At 59.5% G+C, this 13,841-nt stretch overlaps 3 protein-coding genes and 1 pseudogene across 5 annotated transcripts in view; 1 reads left to right on the forward strand and 3 right to left on the reverse strand.

Annotated features, from left to right (window-relative positions):
* Nucleotides 1-1,706, reverse strand: part of LOC102386152 (folate receptor alpha) — an 18,770-nt gene extending 17,064 nt beyond the window's left edge. The window contains exon 1 of one of the 3 annotated variants that reach the window (XM_025195216.1): nucleotides 1,633-1,706. In XM_025195216.1, coding sequence (XP_025051001.1) covers nucleotides 1,633-1,658 — 26 coding nt within the window. In that variant the 5' untranslated portion in view covers nucleotides 1,659-1,706. Of the gene's footprint in view, nucleotides 1-185; nucleotides 259-908; nucleotides 1,025-1,632 lie in introns of those variants that run through there. The other 2 variants (XM_006038686.3, XM_025195218.1) reach the window with 2 other exon arrangements.
* Nucleotides 1,025-3,420, forward strand: ANAPC15 (anaphase promoting complex subunit 15). Its single transcript, XM_006038689.2, has 5 exons — nucleotides 1,025-1,130; nucleotides 1,372-1,496; nucleotides 1,695-1,754; nucleotides 2,379-2,516; nucleotides 2,976-3,420. Exons 2-5 carry the CDS (start codon nucleotides 1,377-1,379, stop codon nucleotides 3,021-3,023), a joined length of 366 nt encoding a protein of 121 aa, XP_006038751.1. The 5' UTR covers nucleotides 1,025-1,130; nucleotides 1,372-1,376; the 3' UTR covers nucleotides 3,024-3,420.
* Nucleotides 3,421-4,534: 1,114 nt separating this feature from the next.
* On the reverse strand, nucleotides 4,535-6,804 carry LOC102388574 (transmembrane O-methyltransferase homolog). Its single transcript, XM_006038695.2, has 3 exons — nucleotides 6,543-6,804; nucleotides 5,174-5,370; nucleotides 4,535-4,855 (listed from the first exon to the last, which is right to left on the reverse strand). The coding sequence occupies exons 1-3, from the start codon at nucleotides 6,802-6,804 to the stop codon at nucleotides 4,535-4,537; spliced, it is 780 nt and encodes a 259-aa protein (XP_006038757.1).
* A 4,311-nt stretch (nucleotides 6,805-11,115) lies between these two features.
* LOC102388824 lies at nucleotides 11,116-12,224 on the reverse strand (annotated as a pseudogene).
* Between the last annotated feature and the right edge of the window lie 1,617 nt (nucleotides 12,225-13,841).

The raw sequence follows: 13,841 nt of genomic DNA on the forward strand, positions 1-13,841 counted from the left end.
CAGCAGGGTAGGGAGCCCCAAGCCCGCAGCGGGCAGCCCGCATCCACCCTGTGCACAAATCTGGGGTGCACGTGCCCCCCACCATCCCGCTCTCATGCACCGCTCTGGCTGGGCAGCACCCCCAGCCCCTCACTGTGGGGGCCACAATCTGCCCACCCCCATGCCCCTTCCCTCCACAGCCTCACCTGCCGGGCGCTGCTCTCCACGCCGCCCAGCCGTGCTCCTGGCCACGTGCCCCTACATGTGGGCCCCCTGCATCTCGCTCCCAGAGGCCCCAAGCGGGAAAAACTAGGCACATGAAATGAGTTGAAAACAACAGGAAGTTTGTTTCCCTTCATCAATCACAGAAGCACAGACCACGGGGGCTGGAAGGGACCTCGGGGGGTCACGTCTAGCGCAACCCCTGCTCCAAGCAGGGCCAGCCCCAACTGCATCATCCCAGCCCAGGCTTGGTCTGCCCGGGTCTTCAGGATGGAGATTGCACCACCTCTCTGGGGAGCCAGTGTTTTACTACCCTCCTCGTGAGAGTTTTTCCTAATATCCAACCTCAACTTTCCTTGCCGCAGCTCGAGCCCATTGCTCCTTGTTCCCCCATTGGGAACGGTCCCGGTCCAGCCCGGCAGCCGGACGCCCCTTGCCCCTTTTGGCAGCCTGGCTCCACACGCGGCTTCACAGAACCGGCCTGAACCCCCGGCCGATAAACCCCACGTGCCGGGGCCGGCGGGTTATAACGGGGGTCACCGACTCTGGTCCAGGGGGCTTCATCGCGCCACGTCAGCACGTGAACGACACCAAGCGCCATTGCACACGGCGCATCACGCCACGGCCGCATTTTAAAACCCGCCGGACTCCTGTACCCATCGCACCCCACATTTCACACTCGTGGTCATGAATGCCCGGCGCTGCACCTCCAGCTGTTGCTGTATCGAGATGGACAAGGGGAGGGCGCCCTGCCACTGCCGCGCGCTGCCCTTGGTCGCGTCCCCTGACGGCGCACCACGTGACGCGCCGGGACCCATGTGGCGCGGCAGCGGCAACTTCGTCCCGGGCGCCTCCTCTGCGCAGGCGCGTGAAGGCGTCACTTCCGCGGTGGAACTCCCGCGCGGCGGCTGGAACCAGCCCGGCTGCGGGTGAGTCGCGCGCTAGGGGTGGGAGGGGAAGGGGGGGGGCACGCATACGTCACTTCCTCCCCCATTAAGTCGCCCCTCCCCCCACTACCCCTCCAAAGGACACCTCTCCCCCCAAAGAGTGACCTTGCCCCCCCCAGCCCCCCATTACCCTGCCCCTCCCCCATCTGCCCCCCCCCCGAGGCCATCTGCCCCGTTGCCCCGCAGGGGTCAGGCCGTACTCATCCCCCCGGTGCCCCCCCAGGAGCCATGTCGACGCTGTTCCCGTCGCTGCTGCCGCGGGTGACGGAGACGCTGTGGTTCAACCTGGACCGGCCGTGCGTGGACGAGAACGAGCTGCAGCAGCAGGAGCAGCAGCACCAGGCCTGGGTGAGCGTGGGGGCTGCTGCTCCCTGCCCCGCGGCACCCCCAGCCCGTCCAGGCGCGCGCGATCTCTCCGTGCGGGGCCTCGGGGGCAGCGAGTCGTCAGGGGGGCAGGGCTCGACCCCGCGCGGTCCTCGCTTGCCTGCCGCGCGGCGCGGTGAGCCGCATGCCCCGTGCTGAGACCTCTCCCTCTTCTCTCCCCAGCTCCAGAGCATCGCGGAGAAAGACAATAACTTGGTCCCCATTGGGAAGCCGGCCTCGGAAGTAAGCATCGCGTCCCGTCTCTCCGTGCTGCCGAGTTTCCCCTGTTCGGGGAGCATGAAGCCTTTGAGTTGTGGTGTTAACACCTGCAGCGTGTCAGGCGTGTTATTTCCGTGCACACACCTCTAGTGCGTGCTAGTGCAACACATCGCACGCCTTCGTACCAAACGGCTGCTTTCCAAGGGTGTTTCCGGAGGGGCTGCTCGCACGTGGGTCTTTGGTGAGGCGGGGAGCAGGGTTGAGCTCCATTCAGTTTCTGCTCGAGTCTGCCCCAAGGTCCTCCGCCGGCACATGGGACCTGCTGCCTGCCCCCGAGATGGGAGGGGAGCTCTTCTCCGCCCCTCACTCCAGTATGGACAGGAGGTCGTTCTGAACCGGGACTGCCCCTGGGGGACCGTCCCCATGAGGAAAGGGGCAGTTGCGTCCCATTTCCCCGTGGGGTGAAGGGGGCATCTCTGCACCCTGACAAGACGTGGGCAGGTGATTGCAGGGTGGAACTAGAGGCCATGGGAAACCTGCGGGTGCTGAGGGGTGGGTGAGGCCCGTGAGCTGGGCGTGGGTGCAGGGGTCCCTGGGCCGTGGGAGAGGGCTGGGCTCTGACCGCTGTGGTCGCCCCCGTACCTACAGCACTACGACGAGGAGGAGGAGGAGGACGATGAAGACGACGAGGACAGTGAGGAGGACTCGGAAGATGACGAGGATATGCAGGACATGGACGAGATGAACGACTACAACGAGTCCCCGGATGATGGAGAGATCAACGAGGTACGTGAGGTGGGGCCAACTCAATGTCCTCCCGGCGTGGGCAGGGGTCCTGCAGGGCAGAGGAGCACGTCCCCTACCCCTGCCCTGCTGCCCTTCGCTCCCACAGGGCAGCAGGCTCCTGCTCATCCTGCTCTGGGTCTCCTGAGCCAGCCTTGGTCGCATTTACTGGCCTTTCCCACGGTGAGGCAGCCTGCATAGAGCCCTCCCGGCTCTCCTTACAGGACCCCATCTCGGGGTACCTTGCCTCCCCCCTCTGCTGCCTATGTTTGCCTAAATGACAGGCGAACCCTGTCGTCTGAGGTCATGTAGACCCTTGCCCACACAGCCATTGAGCCCAGACAGCCTTCCCCCCCCCGCCACATTGCAGTTCTCCCCAGGGTCCTTCCTGTCCCTGGGGTCCCTGTTAGCAGTGGGTTCGCTGGAGCCGAGGGAGCAGCTCCGTTGTTTCCTCTTTCCAAGGTGGACATGGAAGGAGCGGAGCAAGATCAAGACCAGTGGATGATCTGACGCAGCGGTGGCCTGGCCAAGCGGGAGGCTGCTGGCATCTGCTGCCTGACACGCTGGAGGGTCGGGGGAGAACTCTTCCCTCAGCTTGGGGTGGGGGTTTCCAACAGGCCCTAGCTGCACGGGGCCCCGGAGGATGTGGTGGCACAAGTGTCATGGGAGCTAGATGCTGGCTCCATCCTGGGCTCTGCAGAGAGCCGACTGGAGGGAGGCTCGTGGTGCTGGCGCCTGGACCTATGCCCGGCCACTCCACACAGAGGCAGCGCTTGTTCCCCGCTGACCCTGCTGGGGTTGGAGGGACAGTTGGCATGGGCCAGGCAGCAGGGCCTGGCTCTGAGTGGCCAGAAAACCCCATCCTAGAAGTGCTGGAGATCTTCTAATAAATGACTTTTTAAAGAAATGCCTTCCCAGTCTTTATTAGCAACATCAGAGCTCCAGGACTGCCGTGCAGGCCTTGCTGTGTGTTGTACGTAGCCAGTGTGACCGTGTTTTCCCCTCTCCCGCGGCTCACAACCGACAGAGCTGTTCTGATGCTGAATTCTTCCCATAGCCTGCCCAGGGCTGGTTCCCACCACTCTCATTATAATAATAATGCGGGGTTTCTAGCCTATGTGATCCATCAGATTGATGTCCTGTTCTGTGGTGAATCAGAGATGCTCAGCTGAGCCCCTAGGCACAGAGGGGCTAAGAGCGTTGCCCAAGGGGACTGGGCGCAGTGATGCATGCTGGTGTTGGGGGAAGCACCCTGGGCGCTGAGCAGCTCTCATGTAGAGTGGATCATGGCAGCAGGGTTCGGGAAAACGGAGAGAGACCGAATGGTTCAAGTCGTGGTCAAAAAACACATCCTGGCTGCAGCTTCCTCCCTCGCCTTGGCCTACAGGTGAAGTGCTCCTGGCAGGGGCTGAAGGGATTTGTTGAGGGCTTTAGCGCTACCTGTTTCAGTACAGCGCAGTGACTTGCCTGAGGCTATGCAGTGAGTCGCTGGCAGAGCTGGGAGCAATGTCCGGGTCTCTTCGACCACGCGGCTTGGAAGAGAGGTCTCAGCCAGGGACGAGGGTGCCTCTCCCTTCAAGTCTCACAAGAGGGGAGTTGAAAGGGTGCCTGTGCCAAGTGTCCAGGGGGAACAGGGGCCTGGCCATGAAGGCAAAGGGGCAGGGAGTGGATGGATGCTGTGTTCCCAGCTGCAATGGGTGCAAGGTATGTACGTGTGCCTGTACATGTGTCTGTGCATGTATGTGTGCACGTGTGTGCAGCCTACATGCCTAGCGAGGGAGACGTGCGCTCCAAGTGTCACACCTGGGTGCGTGGGTCGGACTCCCAGGGCAGCCCTGTTGGGGCAAATCTGGATTGACCCCAGGAGAACGTCCTGAAGCCCCGTCCTTCCCGTCCCCCCACCCCCTTGGCACAGGAGGGAGCTCTCCCCTGGGGCCAGCCCAGATGAGGGGCAGTGGTGGCACCTGGGGGCTGTGCCCAAGCACACCCCAGCACAGCGGGGCTCTGGCTGGCCCAGGGGCTCAGTGCAGGCCAGTGTAGGTGAGCTCGGCCATGCCATCAGGGATAGCCCGGAAATACTGCAGGCTGGTGCGGTGCGTCTTGCTCTGGTACTTGCCGCAGGTCTTGACATACTGCAGGAAGTGGGGCGCCCCGGGGAAGATGACGTTATTGGCCAGCACGGTGGCCCCCTCGGCCAGCAGGTTGTGGTCTTCCAGCAGCTGCAGGTCCCGCAGGTAGCAGCGCTTCCAGTGGTCCATGAAGATGAAGTTGGCCTTGAGTAGGCCGTGCTTCTCCCTCAGCTGGGGAATCACCTCCTCCGAGGGGCCCACGATCAGCTCCACCTGCATGCAGATGGCACGGGGTCAGCGAAGGACTGGATCCCGTGACCCAGCTTGGTAACGTGCAGCCAGCTCTGGGGTGCAGCCCAGAGGAACACACTGCTGGCATTTGGGACAGGAAGCCGGGGGGGGGGGATTTCCCAGCCCAGGGAAAGCGAGGGGCAAGATCCTGGCTGCATTAGAAGCCGAGGGATTCTGCCTTCCCTGTGAACCCCCCGGGATCACTGCCTGGCATGTGCAGCTGGGGCCTGGACCCAAGACAGGTCTGTACACCCTGCATGCATGGGCCAGCCCCTGGAGGCGCCAGCGGGAGCCACTCACAGTGTCCTCGTCGAAGCCGGCCAGGCGGATGACCTTCTCAGCCACGGCGGCGTTGCGGGGGTCCATTTCCACGGTGTAGAGCCGGGCGCCCATGGGCAGGCCCTGGGCCATCAGGATGGTGGCATAGCCGCAGTAGGTACCCAGCTCCAGCACGGTGAGAGGGGTGTTCTCGTAGATGAGGCGGTCCAGGATCTTACCTGCCAGGAGATCACGGTGCCAAGCAAAGTCACCGCTCCCTGGTTCCCACCCTCGTGATGGGCACGCAGAGATCGGGGCCAGAAGGCATGTGGGGTGCAGGAAAATGGCAAGGCCAGAGATTTTTCTGCTGCCCTTCCCCACCCCAAGGAGCTCCCTCCTGAGCTTGCTGTTCTCACCTAGCCATTGCATGAGGCCTGGCGTCCACCCCACAGCATCCAGCAGGAGGCAGCACGCTCTCTTGCAAGCACACATGCACACACCAGCTCCCTCATCACCCAGGGGAGCTTTTAGGCATGGAGCTGGGCTGCAGCACATGCTCCCAACTCCTGCCTGGCAAGCCTCAGTGATCTGGGTCCCGGAGAACCAGAAGTGGGGTAAGTCCAGCCCAGTGGAGCCGATCGGCCCTGTGGTCCCCGGAGCCAAGGGCATCACTCTCCCGGCCTTGCTTGCGCGGCTGGCGTAGCATCTTGCTCTGCAAGCTGTCCTGGGGGCCAGGTCCCTGCTTCCGACTGTCCCCAGTTTCTCCCCTAGCCTGGGATCTCACTCGCAGGGCTGGGCATCCAGCTGAGCCCACTGCTCTGCCCTGCCTGCCTTGGAGCCAATGGGTGCTGAGTTCAGGGGCTGTTATAGTGCCCCCAGAGTGGGGGTTTTATGGTACCATCCTCAGATGCCAGTCAAAGGTGCAATACAAACCCCTTGCAAGTCCTGAGCAAGACTCCAGCTTGGGTACCCACTGCTCTCCTTGCCTGCCTCTAGTTCCCGGGTGAGCAGCTATTCACCCCCACTTCCTATCCCACCCTGCTGTGCTGAGTCGTTGTGTGCCACCAGCTCCCACCCCAGAAGCAGCTGCATCAGAGCAGTTGCAGCCATAAAAATTGCCCTGCTCCCCTCCCGCGAGGGGTTGCATAGCAACCCAGCTTGCTAAAAAGCCGCTGGCTCGTTAAAGATGAACGAAGCGGCTGCAAGTTTGATCACAGGAGAAATGTCCTCGGGGGCAGTGAGATGATGCTGAGAAAGAGACAGCGTCATAAGAAAATGCTGCCAGTTTGGGTGTGTTTATGCAGCCAGGGTTTGAGACGACTCCCCCAGTTCCCCGCTCTGAGGGTCTGGGAGCACAGTGTAGGCAGCGTGATCCCCCCTCGTGGGCAGCCGGGGAGCGGGGGAGCCTTACCTTTCTGGGGCCCGATGTTGCTGAGATACTCGCGGTGGTTGGCCCAGTGGTCAAAGGTCTCCAGGATGTGCTGGGGGTCTCCGGGGATGGCGTGCGTGAGCACGTACTGGAAGGCGCGCTCCTCCCGGGAGATGCCGGTGGCGTGGTCCCGCAGCCAGCGCAGCAGCACGGCCCGGTAGAAGAGCAGGAAGTAGTGGCGGTAGCGGATCAGGAGGGTCACTACGAAGGGGATGAAGGCCAGGGCGATGGCAGGGGACACCATCTCGGTGACCTGGGGAGCAAGGCAGGGAGGCGAGAGGCTGGGAGAAGGGTCAGGCTGGGAGCAGACGCACACAATGCACATGTCCCCTCCATCAGGGGCTGGCCCACGGGACAGGATAACAACCTACTGCTGCTGCCAGCTCTCTCTCCCCTGCTCCCTGCTTTTGGGAGCCTGGCAGGTGCTTTCTGGTTGTGTTTCACCTTGCACTGGAGGCACATGGACCCTGTGGCACACAGGGAAACTGAGGCAGGGGGAAAGGAAGGGCCTTCAGTGGATGAAGAGGGGCTGACATCTGTATTTAGGCCTGTGGCCCATGCTGGCCTGGCAGCCCCCGAGCGTGACACCAAGGTTGTGTCCAGGCCAGCATCAGCCAGGGCTGTAACCAGACCCAGCCTGGGCCAGCAGCTCCGATTGCACCTTCCCTGTGACCGCAGGGCTGGGAGGCTCTGAAGCCAGGGGCTACAGTTACAGGCAAGGCTGAGCCGCTCACCGCACAGGGGGCCAGTGCTGTGCTCAGGTAGCACCATCATGGGCACGGCCTCCATGCCCCTGGCTGCAGCAACTGGGCAACTCTGTAAGGCGAGCGAGCCCCCCAGGGCCTCCAAGCCTGAAGCCCAGAGCAGCTTGCTCAAGGCTCTTTGCAGAAGGGCTGGGGCAGGGATCCTTCCTGCCCTGGAGATCTGGGCAGGAGCGGTGGTGCGGGCAGTATCACCTGGCCCAGCAAGCAGGAGGAGGCTGTTCCCATCTCACATGAGCAGATTCCCCTGGCACGCTGACCCACCGTTCCCTCGGGGGTACTAACACAGGCGCACACATGCATATGAACATGTGGAAGCACACGCACGCACACCCACACACGTAAGTACCCACATGCACATACATGCACACACCCACACACACAGACACGCATCAGCATGCATAGGCATGTGCTCACTTGCACATACATGAACACACACACGTGTAAGCATGCACATACACACACTCCCATGCATATACATGCACACACACAAACACATACATGCTCATACCTGCATGAACACACGTGCACACATGTGCACACACACGCGCGCGCGTATGCCCATACCCGCGTGCCCCCCCGATTCACACGCAGAATCCCTGGTTCCCACGTGCACTCAGGAAAACCCCAGCCCCTCAGGGTCTTCCTCTGGAGGCCTCTCCCAAAACTGCTGCATGCTGTGTCGTCCCCACCCCCGCAGCCCAGGGTGGTGGGGAAGACCCTGGGTGCCACCAGCACCACCCAGCTCAGTCAGGTCCCAGGTGTGCATTTGGCCCCAGGGGGCCAGTGGAGGTTGGGCACAAATGAAATTGGACCCCCAGGCTGCTCCAGCTTAGGGCAGGGTCTGTCTCACACACACACACGCACCCTATATTCCTCACTTCCCACCCCTCACGTCCAGCCACACACACATGCACATGCACACACCCCACACGCACGCGCGCGCGCACACACACGCAGAGCTGTATTCCTCACTCCCCACCCTTCTTGTCAGTTGAACACACGCACGCACGCACACACGCATCTGTATCCCTCACTCCCCAGCCCCCCATCCAGCCCCCCAGCAGATGAACCCAGGTCTCGCCCATGGCACCCCTGCACCCCAGACCCAGGGGGCCTTCCCCTTGCCTCTCTGGGCCTCTGTTCTGATCCCTATTTCCCGCGGGCAGCATGAAGCCACCTGCCACCTCCTACCTGCCTCCTCCGGGCAGCCTCCAGGTGCTCGCTCCACTTCGTGCGCCGGCTGTGAGAGCCCGGGAGCTCCGTCAACCTCGCCACCCTCTCAATTATTGATGGTGCCACCTGAGCCGCTGCAAGCTGCTCCACTCAGGTTACGGCCCCACCCCGGCAGGTCTGTGGGTTCCCCAGCTGGATGCACCTCAGCCATCTGCCAGGGGCCAAGCACATGGGGCAGACGCTTTGTGCCAAGCTCCTGAATGTACCTGGCTCGTGTGGTCCACGCTGGGCACGAGCCGAGGTACAGGGGGCAGGTGCATGGCAAAGCCAGGGCAGACCAGGCAGCCCCAGACAGCTCTAGCATAAAGGACAGGGTGCAGTGTGGGCAAGGGTTGTGCATCCACCCTGGGCACTGCCCCAGCCAGTGCTGCCTGTGGGTGGCCAGGAGCTCAGAGCAGAGGGCACCAAGCTGCTAAGGGGTTGGCGTGGGATTGCTTCCCACAGCCTGCACGCACCTTTGTGGTCAGTGTGGGCACACCCACGGAGGCACTGATCCCCTTCCCCATGCGCCGAAACAAGCCAATTCCTTCCCGCTGGGCAGTAAGTCGGCCTGCCTGTCCCCTGGCCACAGGAGAAAAGTGGGGCTGGCAGGGAGCTGCAGAGATCACATCTAGTCTGACCCCTGCCTGAGGCAGCATCAGCTCTGTCCAAACCAGCCCAGACACATCCACCATCTAAACTCTTAGCAAAACTACAGTCACCTCCGACACAGCCCCAGGTATCACACCCCACCCTGCACAGGGGAAGCTGGGGGACCGCGGTCCCGCTGCTGTAATAGGGTGTTAATATACACTGGAGAGATGCCAGGCAGCCACCCCCAGCTACCCCAGGGCAAATGTGGGGGCCATGCACATGCCCCTGTATACACAGCAGGGGAGGGGAAGCTTTTCCCACCAGACATGGGGCTTCCTCTATCAAGTGACCCCCCCACCCAGTTGGGATGGGGCTTCCCCAGGCTCCACTCCAAGCAGGGTTAACACCTGGGACAGACCAGCCCCCCCTCTACAAAATAGTGGCAGTCCTGCAGCACCCCATCCATCCACCCCAGTCGGGGGGAGTGGGTCACCCCCAGTTCCCTGGGAGCAGAGGGGTGTTTGCAGAGCTCAGAGCCCAGATGCCTGGGTTTGGGCTCTGCCTCAGGCTGCCAATGGGCACGGCAACAACCCCCTGCTGAAAGGAGATCGACTGCATGGGGGGGCCCTACAGAAAAGCCAGCACCAATGGCAGGGGTCTGCTTCATGCCCAGGCAGCCTGGGGGAGTATGGGACCCCTCCTCCCCATCAGACGGTGGGAGACACCCATGCACCAAGGGCCCATGGTTGCACGGGCTGAAGAGGGCCACGTCCATAAAGACTGAGAGTGACCTGACTCCTGAATCCCCGGGCAGGAGGAAGCTGTCCAAGATCCCAAATTTGCTTGGCCCGCTGGAGAGCCTCACGTGCTGGCCAGCTTGGGCACAACCCCTCGGAGGAACGAAGTGCTTGGAAACGTGTTTCAGACGACCATGTTTAATCTCCAGACAGCTCAGCAAGCACAAGGCCACGGGGCTTGACCACAGACCAAGCAAAGAGTTTGGGGGGAATCTTTTGAGGCCACGGGTTGTAGGCAGGCCGCCTCGTGCTGGAGACCTTAATGAGACCTACTGAGCTTGGAAGGAGAGATTTTGAGATGGGCTTTGAAGAAGGACAGGGACGACTACTGCGAGGTGTTGGTGGAAGATGCTGCTTTCCATGGGCTACAGGACGGAGGGATCAGGCAGGGAGGGCTGGCAATTTTCCCATAGCTCGTCAGCACCTCCTGTTGGCTGGTACTTGGCCACGTCGGCTTCTCCAAATAGGTGGAGGTAACACAAGCACGGGGGAAAGGACTGGAGTGGAGAAGATGCTCCTGTCCCATTAGGTGAAGAAGGAGCAAGGGCAGCAGGTGCTAAGCATGGTCATCGTGTGTGGGCGATGCACATGTGAGGTCTGTGGGGACAAGACCTTCCTGGGCCATTTCTGCCCACCCTCTGTGTGCCAGGATGGGGCCCCATGCTACCCTTTGCACCTGATCTACCTTGCAGAGCCCTGGACCAGTGGGGAGCTCCACCGACTTGCCTGCATGGTGCCAGGGGCTGGATCTGGCTTGTTGGCTGGGGTGGAGTACCCCTGGTTTATCAGGTGCATAGGTGGTCAACATCTCTCCCACACACAACCATTTTGTCTATTATCAGATATCACTCAACAAATCTTGCTTGCATTTTCTCTGGGGCTATCATAACTGCACGTCATTTAGGAAAGCAACTACCACGGTTTGAATGTTCTGCAGCAATGAGAAGAGACAGGACCAAAGAGGAACCCAAGTCATACTTACAAACCTTCCACTCTTAGGTTCCTGCTTTATTTAGTAGAAATTGTTTTACTGGTTCAGAGTGCCACATCTAGATTGAGATGTCCAATTTGTAGCATGAAAGCATAATAGGAATGAGCTACAAACCAGCCCATTGTTAAGACTGCAGGTGCAGTAATGAGAAATCAGGTAAGATCACAAAAAAACCAAAAGCTGGAGTAGACCTGGAGCAGTAGATATTTCTGCTGAGAACTGGGTGAGGAATGGAGGTGTGAGGATCATGCAGCTAAGTGGCGGAGTTTGGTATTCAGCTTTTTTTCTTTAGTGAGCAAGTCCATGCTGTGTTTCTTGTAAGCTTCAAACTGCATCCGCAGCTCATTATATGCCTGCTCACTTCCCTCCAGCCGCCGCTGCAGCTCCTGGACCCTCAGCCCGCTGTCCGCTACTGCTGCTCGCCTCAAAGCACTCATCAGCAGTCTCCTTAGCCTTCCCTCCAGCCTCCAACTTCTTCTCCAGCCGCCGGACCTCCCGTTGCTTCTCCTGCAGCATTTTGCCCCTGTCCGTGGCCAAATGCAAGAGCTCTTCCTTCTCCCGGCTCACCCTGCAACTCATTGCCCTCAACTCTTTGCTGCTTTTCTGCCTGCTCCAGCTGTGCAATCACTTGCTGGTACTTCTCCAGGGTTTGGACCTGGCTTCTCAGTGAATGAACTTCCCTGGCATGATCACTGGCGTGTTGGCTCTGAGCGTCCAGCAGCTCCTTCTCTCGCTCCCGAGCTCTCTCTCTCTCTTGAGCCCAGGTCTCCTTTAAGGCATCCAGTTCTTGAGAGACCATCTTCTCCTGGGAAGCTAGCTGATGTATCTCGGCCTCCTTCTCCCTAAGGGCCTGGCTGAAGAGACTCTGGTTCTCCTGTCTGAGACGCTTATTTTCCTCCCTCAGCTGCTTGTTTTGATGCTGGTGCTCATCCTTGAAGTAGATCATGTCCTCATGGTTGGCAGCCAGGTCCATATAGCGCTCCTCCAGCTGTTGAGCCCGTTGGGTCTGGCTTTTCAGGTTTGCAGCATCCTTCCTCCTCAGCTCCTCCAGCTCCACACTGAGCTGCTCCAGTGCCTTGCAAGGCATTTGGGCTTCATCACCTCATTTCTTTAGTATGCAGATGAGCTGAGACTGCTCATGGAGGCAGGAGCATAGAAAAGCCTTCTCCCCCTTCTCCCCTGCAGGGAGCTCATGGAGCTTCTCCAAGGCCTTACAGAGATCTGCTAGGTCTCCTGTTTCTAATGCAGTTTCTGTTGGATCATTTGAGAGACAGGCCATCACTGGGCCCCCCTCGTCCTGAGGCATGGAGGTGCTGTTTCTCACCGAGCTGAACTCACCCGCTTTTGCAGCCACTTCTGGTAGCAACGTTGAAACGAGTTCCCCGCAGCCAGCGGTCCTCGTTTCCTGGCCCGCAGCGCTGCGACTGGCACAGGGGCTCTGGGAATACTGTCGCATCACAGGGGAGAAGCCCTGGACGTCCTGGAGCAGGTCGCAGTCCACACACACGTCCTACGTCTTTGCCTTGCAGAAGCACAGCACAGCTCCCTGCCGTACAGATGCAACGTTAAGGAAGGTATGAGGAAACAGGTCTAGAGAATTAGATTAGTGCTTATCCAAACCCATTTATTTGAGGAAACCTTTGCGGGTATTTTTTTTTTGTTGGCTGTGTGACTCCAAGCAAATAAAAACTGTTTACTTAAAGAAAGGAATAAAGTTGGAGGCAATTCCATAGACAGCGTTCTTCCACCCTCTCTCCTGGCCCCGTTGATATTAAAGCTACAGTTTATCTTGACAATTCAAAGCGAAGCTTATTGCACTAGCCTTCTAATTGATGTTAAAATCCTTGACAATGTATCGTTTCTAGTAATGAGAAGTGATTGTTTCTTTTACACAGCTTGGCCTTCTAGTCGTGTAAGGACTCGAACTGCTAATAATTATTACTGCAAGCAGAAGCCAGCGGAGGCAAGGATCTATGTGGGCGATATCCTTCATTCAGACAAGCTTTCAAATCCATTGCATTCTTTTTCAGATCATAAATCCTTGCTTCACACCTCCTGGACCATCATGGCTACAGCATCACTTCAACACCACTGCAAGCAGAACTGTTTCATACTTAGAGTTGGTTTGGGAAGCCTAGCGACCTGGGCTCTAACTTTAGCTCTACTCTAACTTTAGCTTCTTGTATAAACTTAGGTATGCCACCTCTGTTTCCTCATCTGAAAAATAGGGGGAAATGTTGTTACAGTATAGCAGTGTTGCCATCTCTCATGATTTTTGGCACCGTTCTTCAAGTCTAAGCTTCAGGAACGTGAAAAATGTAGCTATTTCTTTTATACATACATACATATATATACATATATACACACATATATATATATATGAAAGAGCTGAGTTGTTCACATTCCCAAAGCATAGACTTTAGAACAGGGATGTCCAACCTTTTCGAATGTGGGGCCGGATCATGAACTTTTTATCACCTCGTTGGCCGGCGAGCCATATTCAAACACCCTCTGTCCTGGGCCAGAGAGACCCTGCCTGTGTAGCCCTACTGCACCTGCCTGTTACTGCAAGGTTCATGGTAGCTGCTGGTGGTGGGCAGGGGCAGGAGGGACCCATTCTGCATCCACCCCGAGACTGCAGGGGAGAAATAAATAGCTCCGCATCTCCATCCCCCGAGCAGCGCAGCCCCACGAGCTGGCGCTGCCTGAGGGGGGCTAGAGCGAGGCAGGTGCTGCACCGCAGCCCCTCACCCACCTGCCCGCACGGCCCCACTCACCATGGTGCCTGCGCATGCAGCCCCGGTGGCCTCGGCACTGCAAGCCCAGAGCACGGGGTCCGGCAGACACCGGCTCCCACCGCCTCACCCCGCAGAGGTCACGCCAGGACCCTGACTGCCGAGGCCCCCCCCTGCCGGCCTCCCAC

The sequence above is a fragment of the Alligator sinensis genome, unplaced genomic scaffold, assembly GCF_000455745.1.
Source record: "Alligator sinensis unplaced genomic scaffold, ASM45574v1 scaffold854_1, whole genome shotgun sequence".
In the NCBI taxonomy this organism is placed as follows: Eukaryota; Metazoa; Chordata; order Crocodylia; family Alligatoridae; genus Alligator; species Alligator sinensis.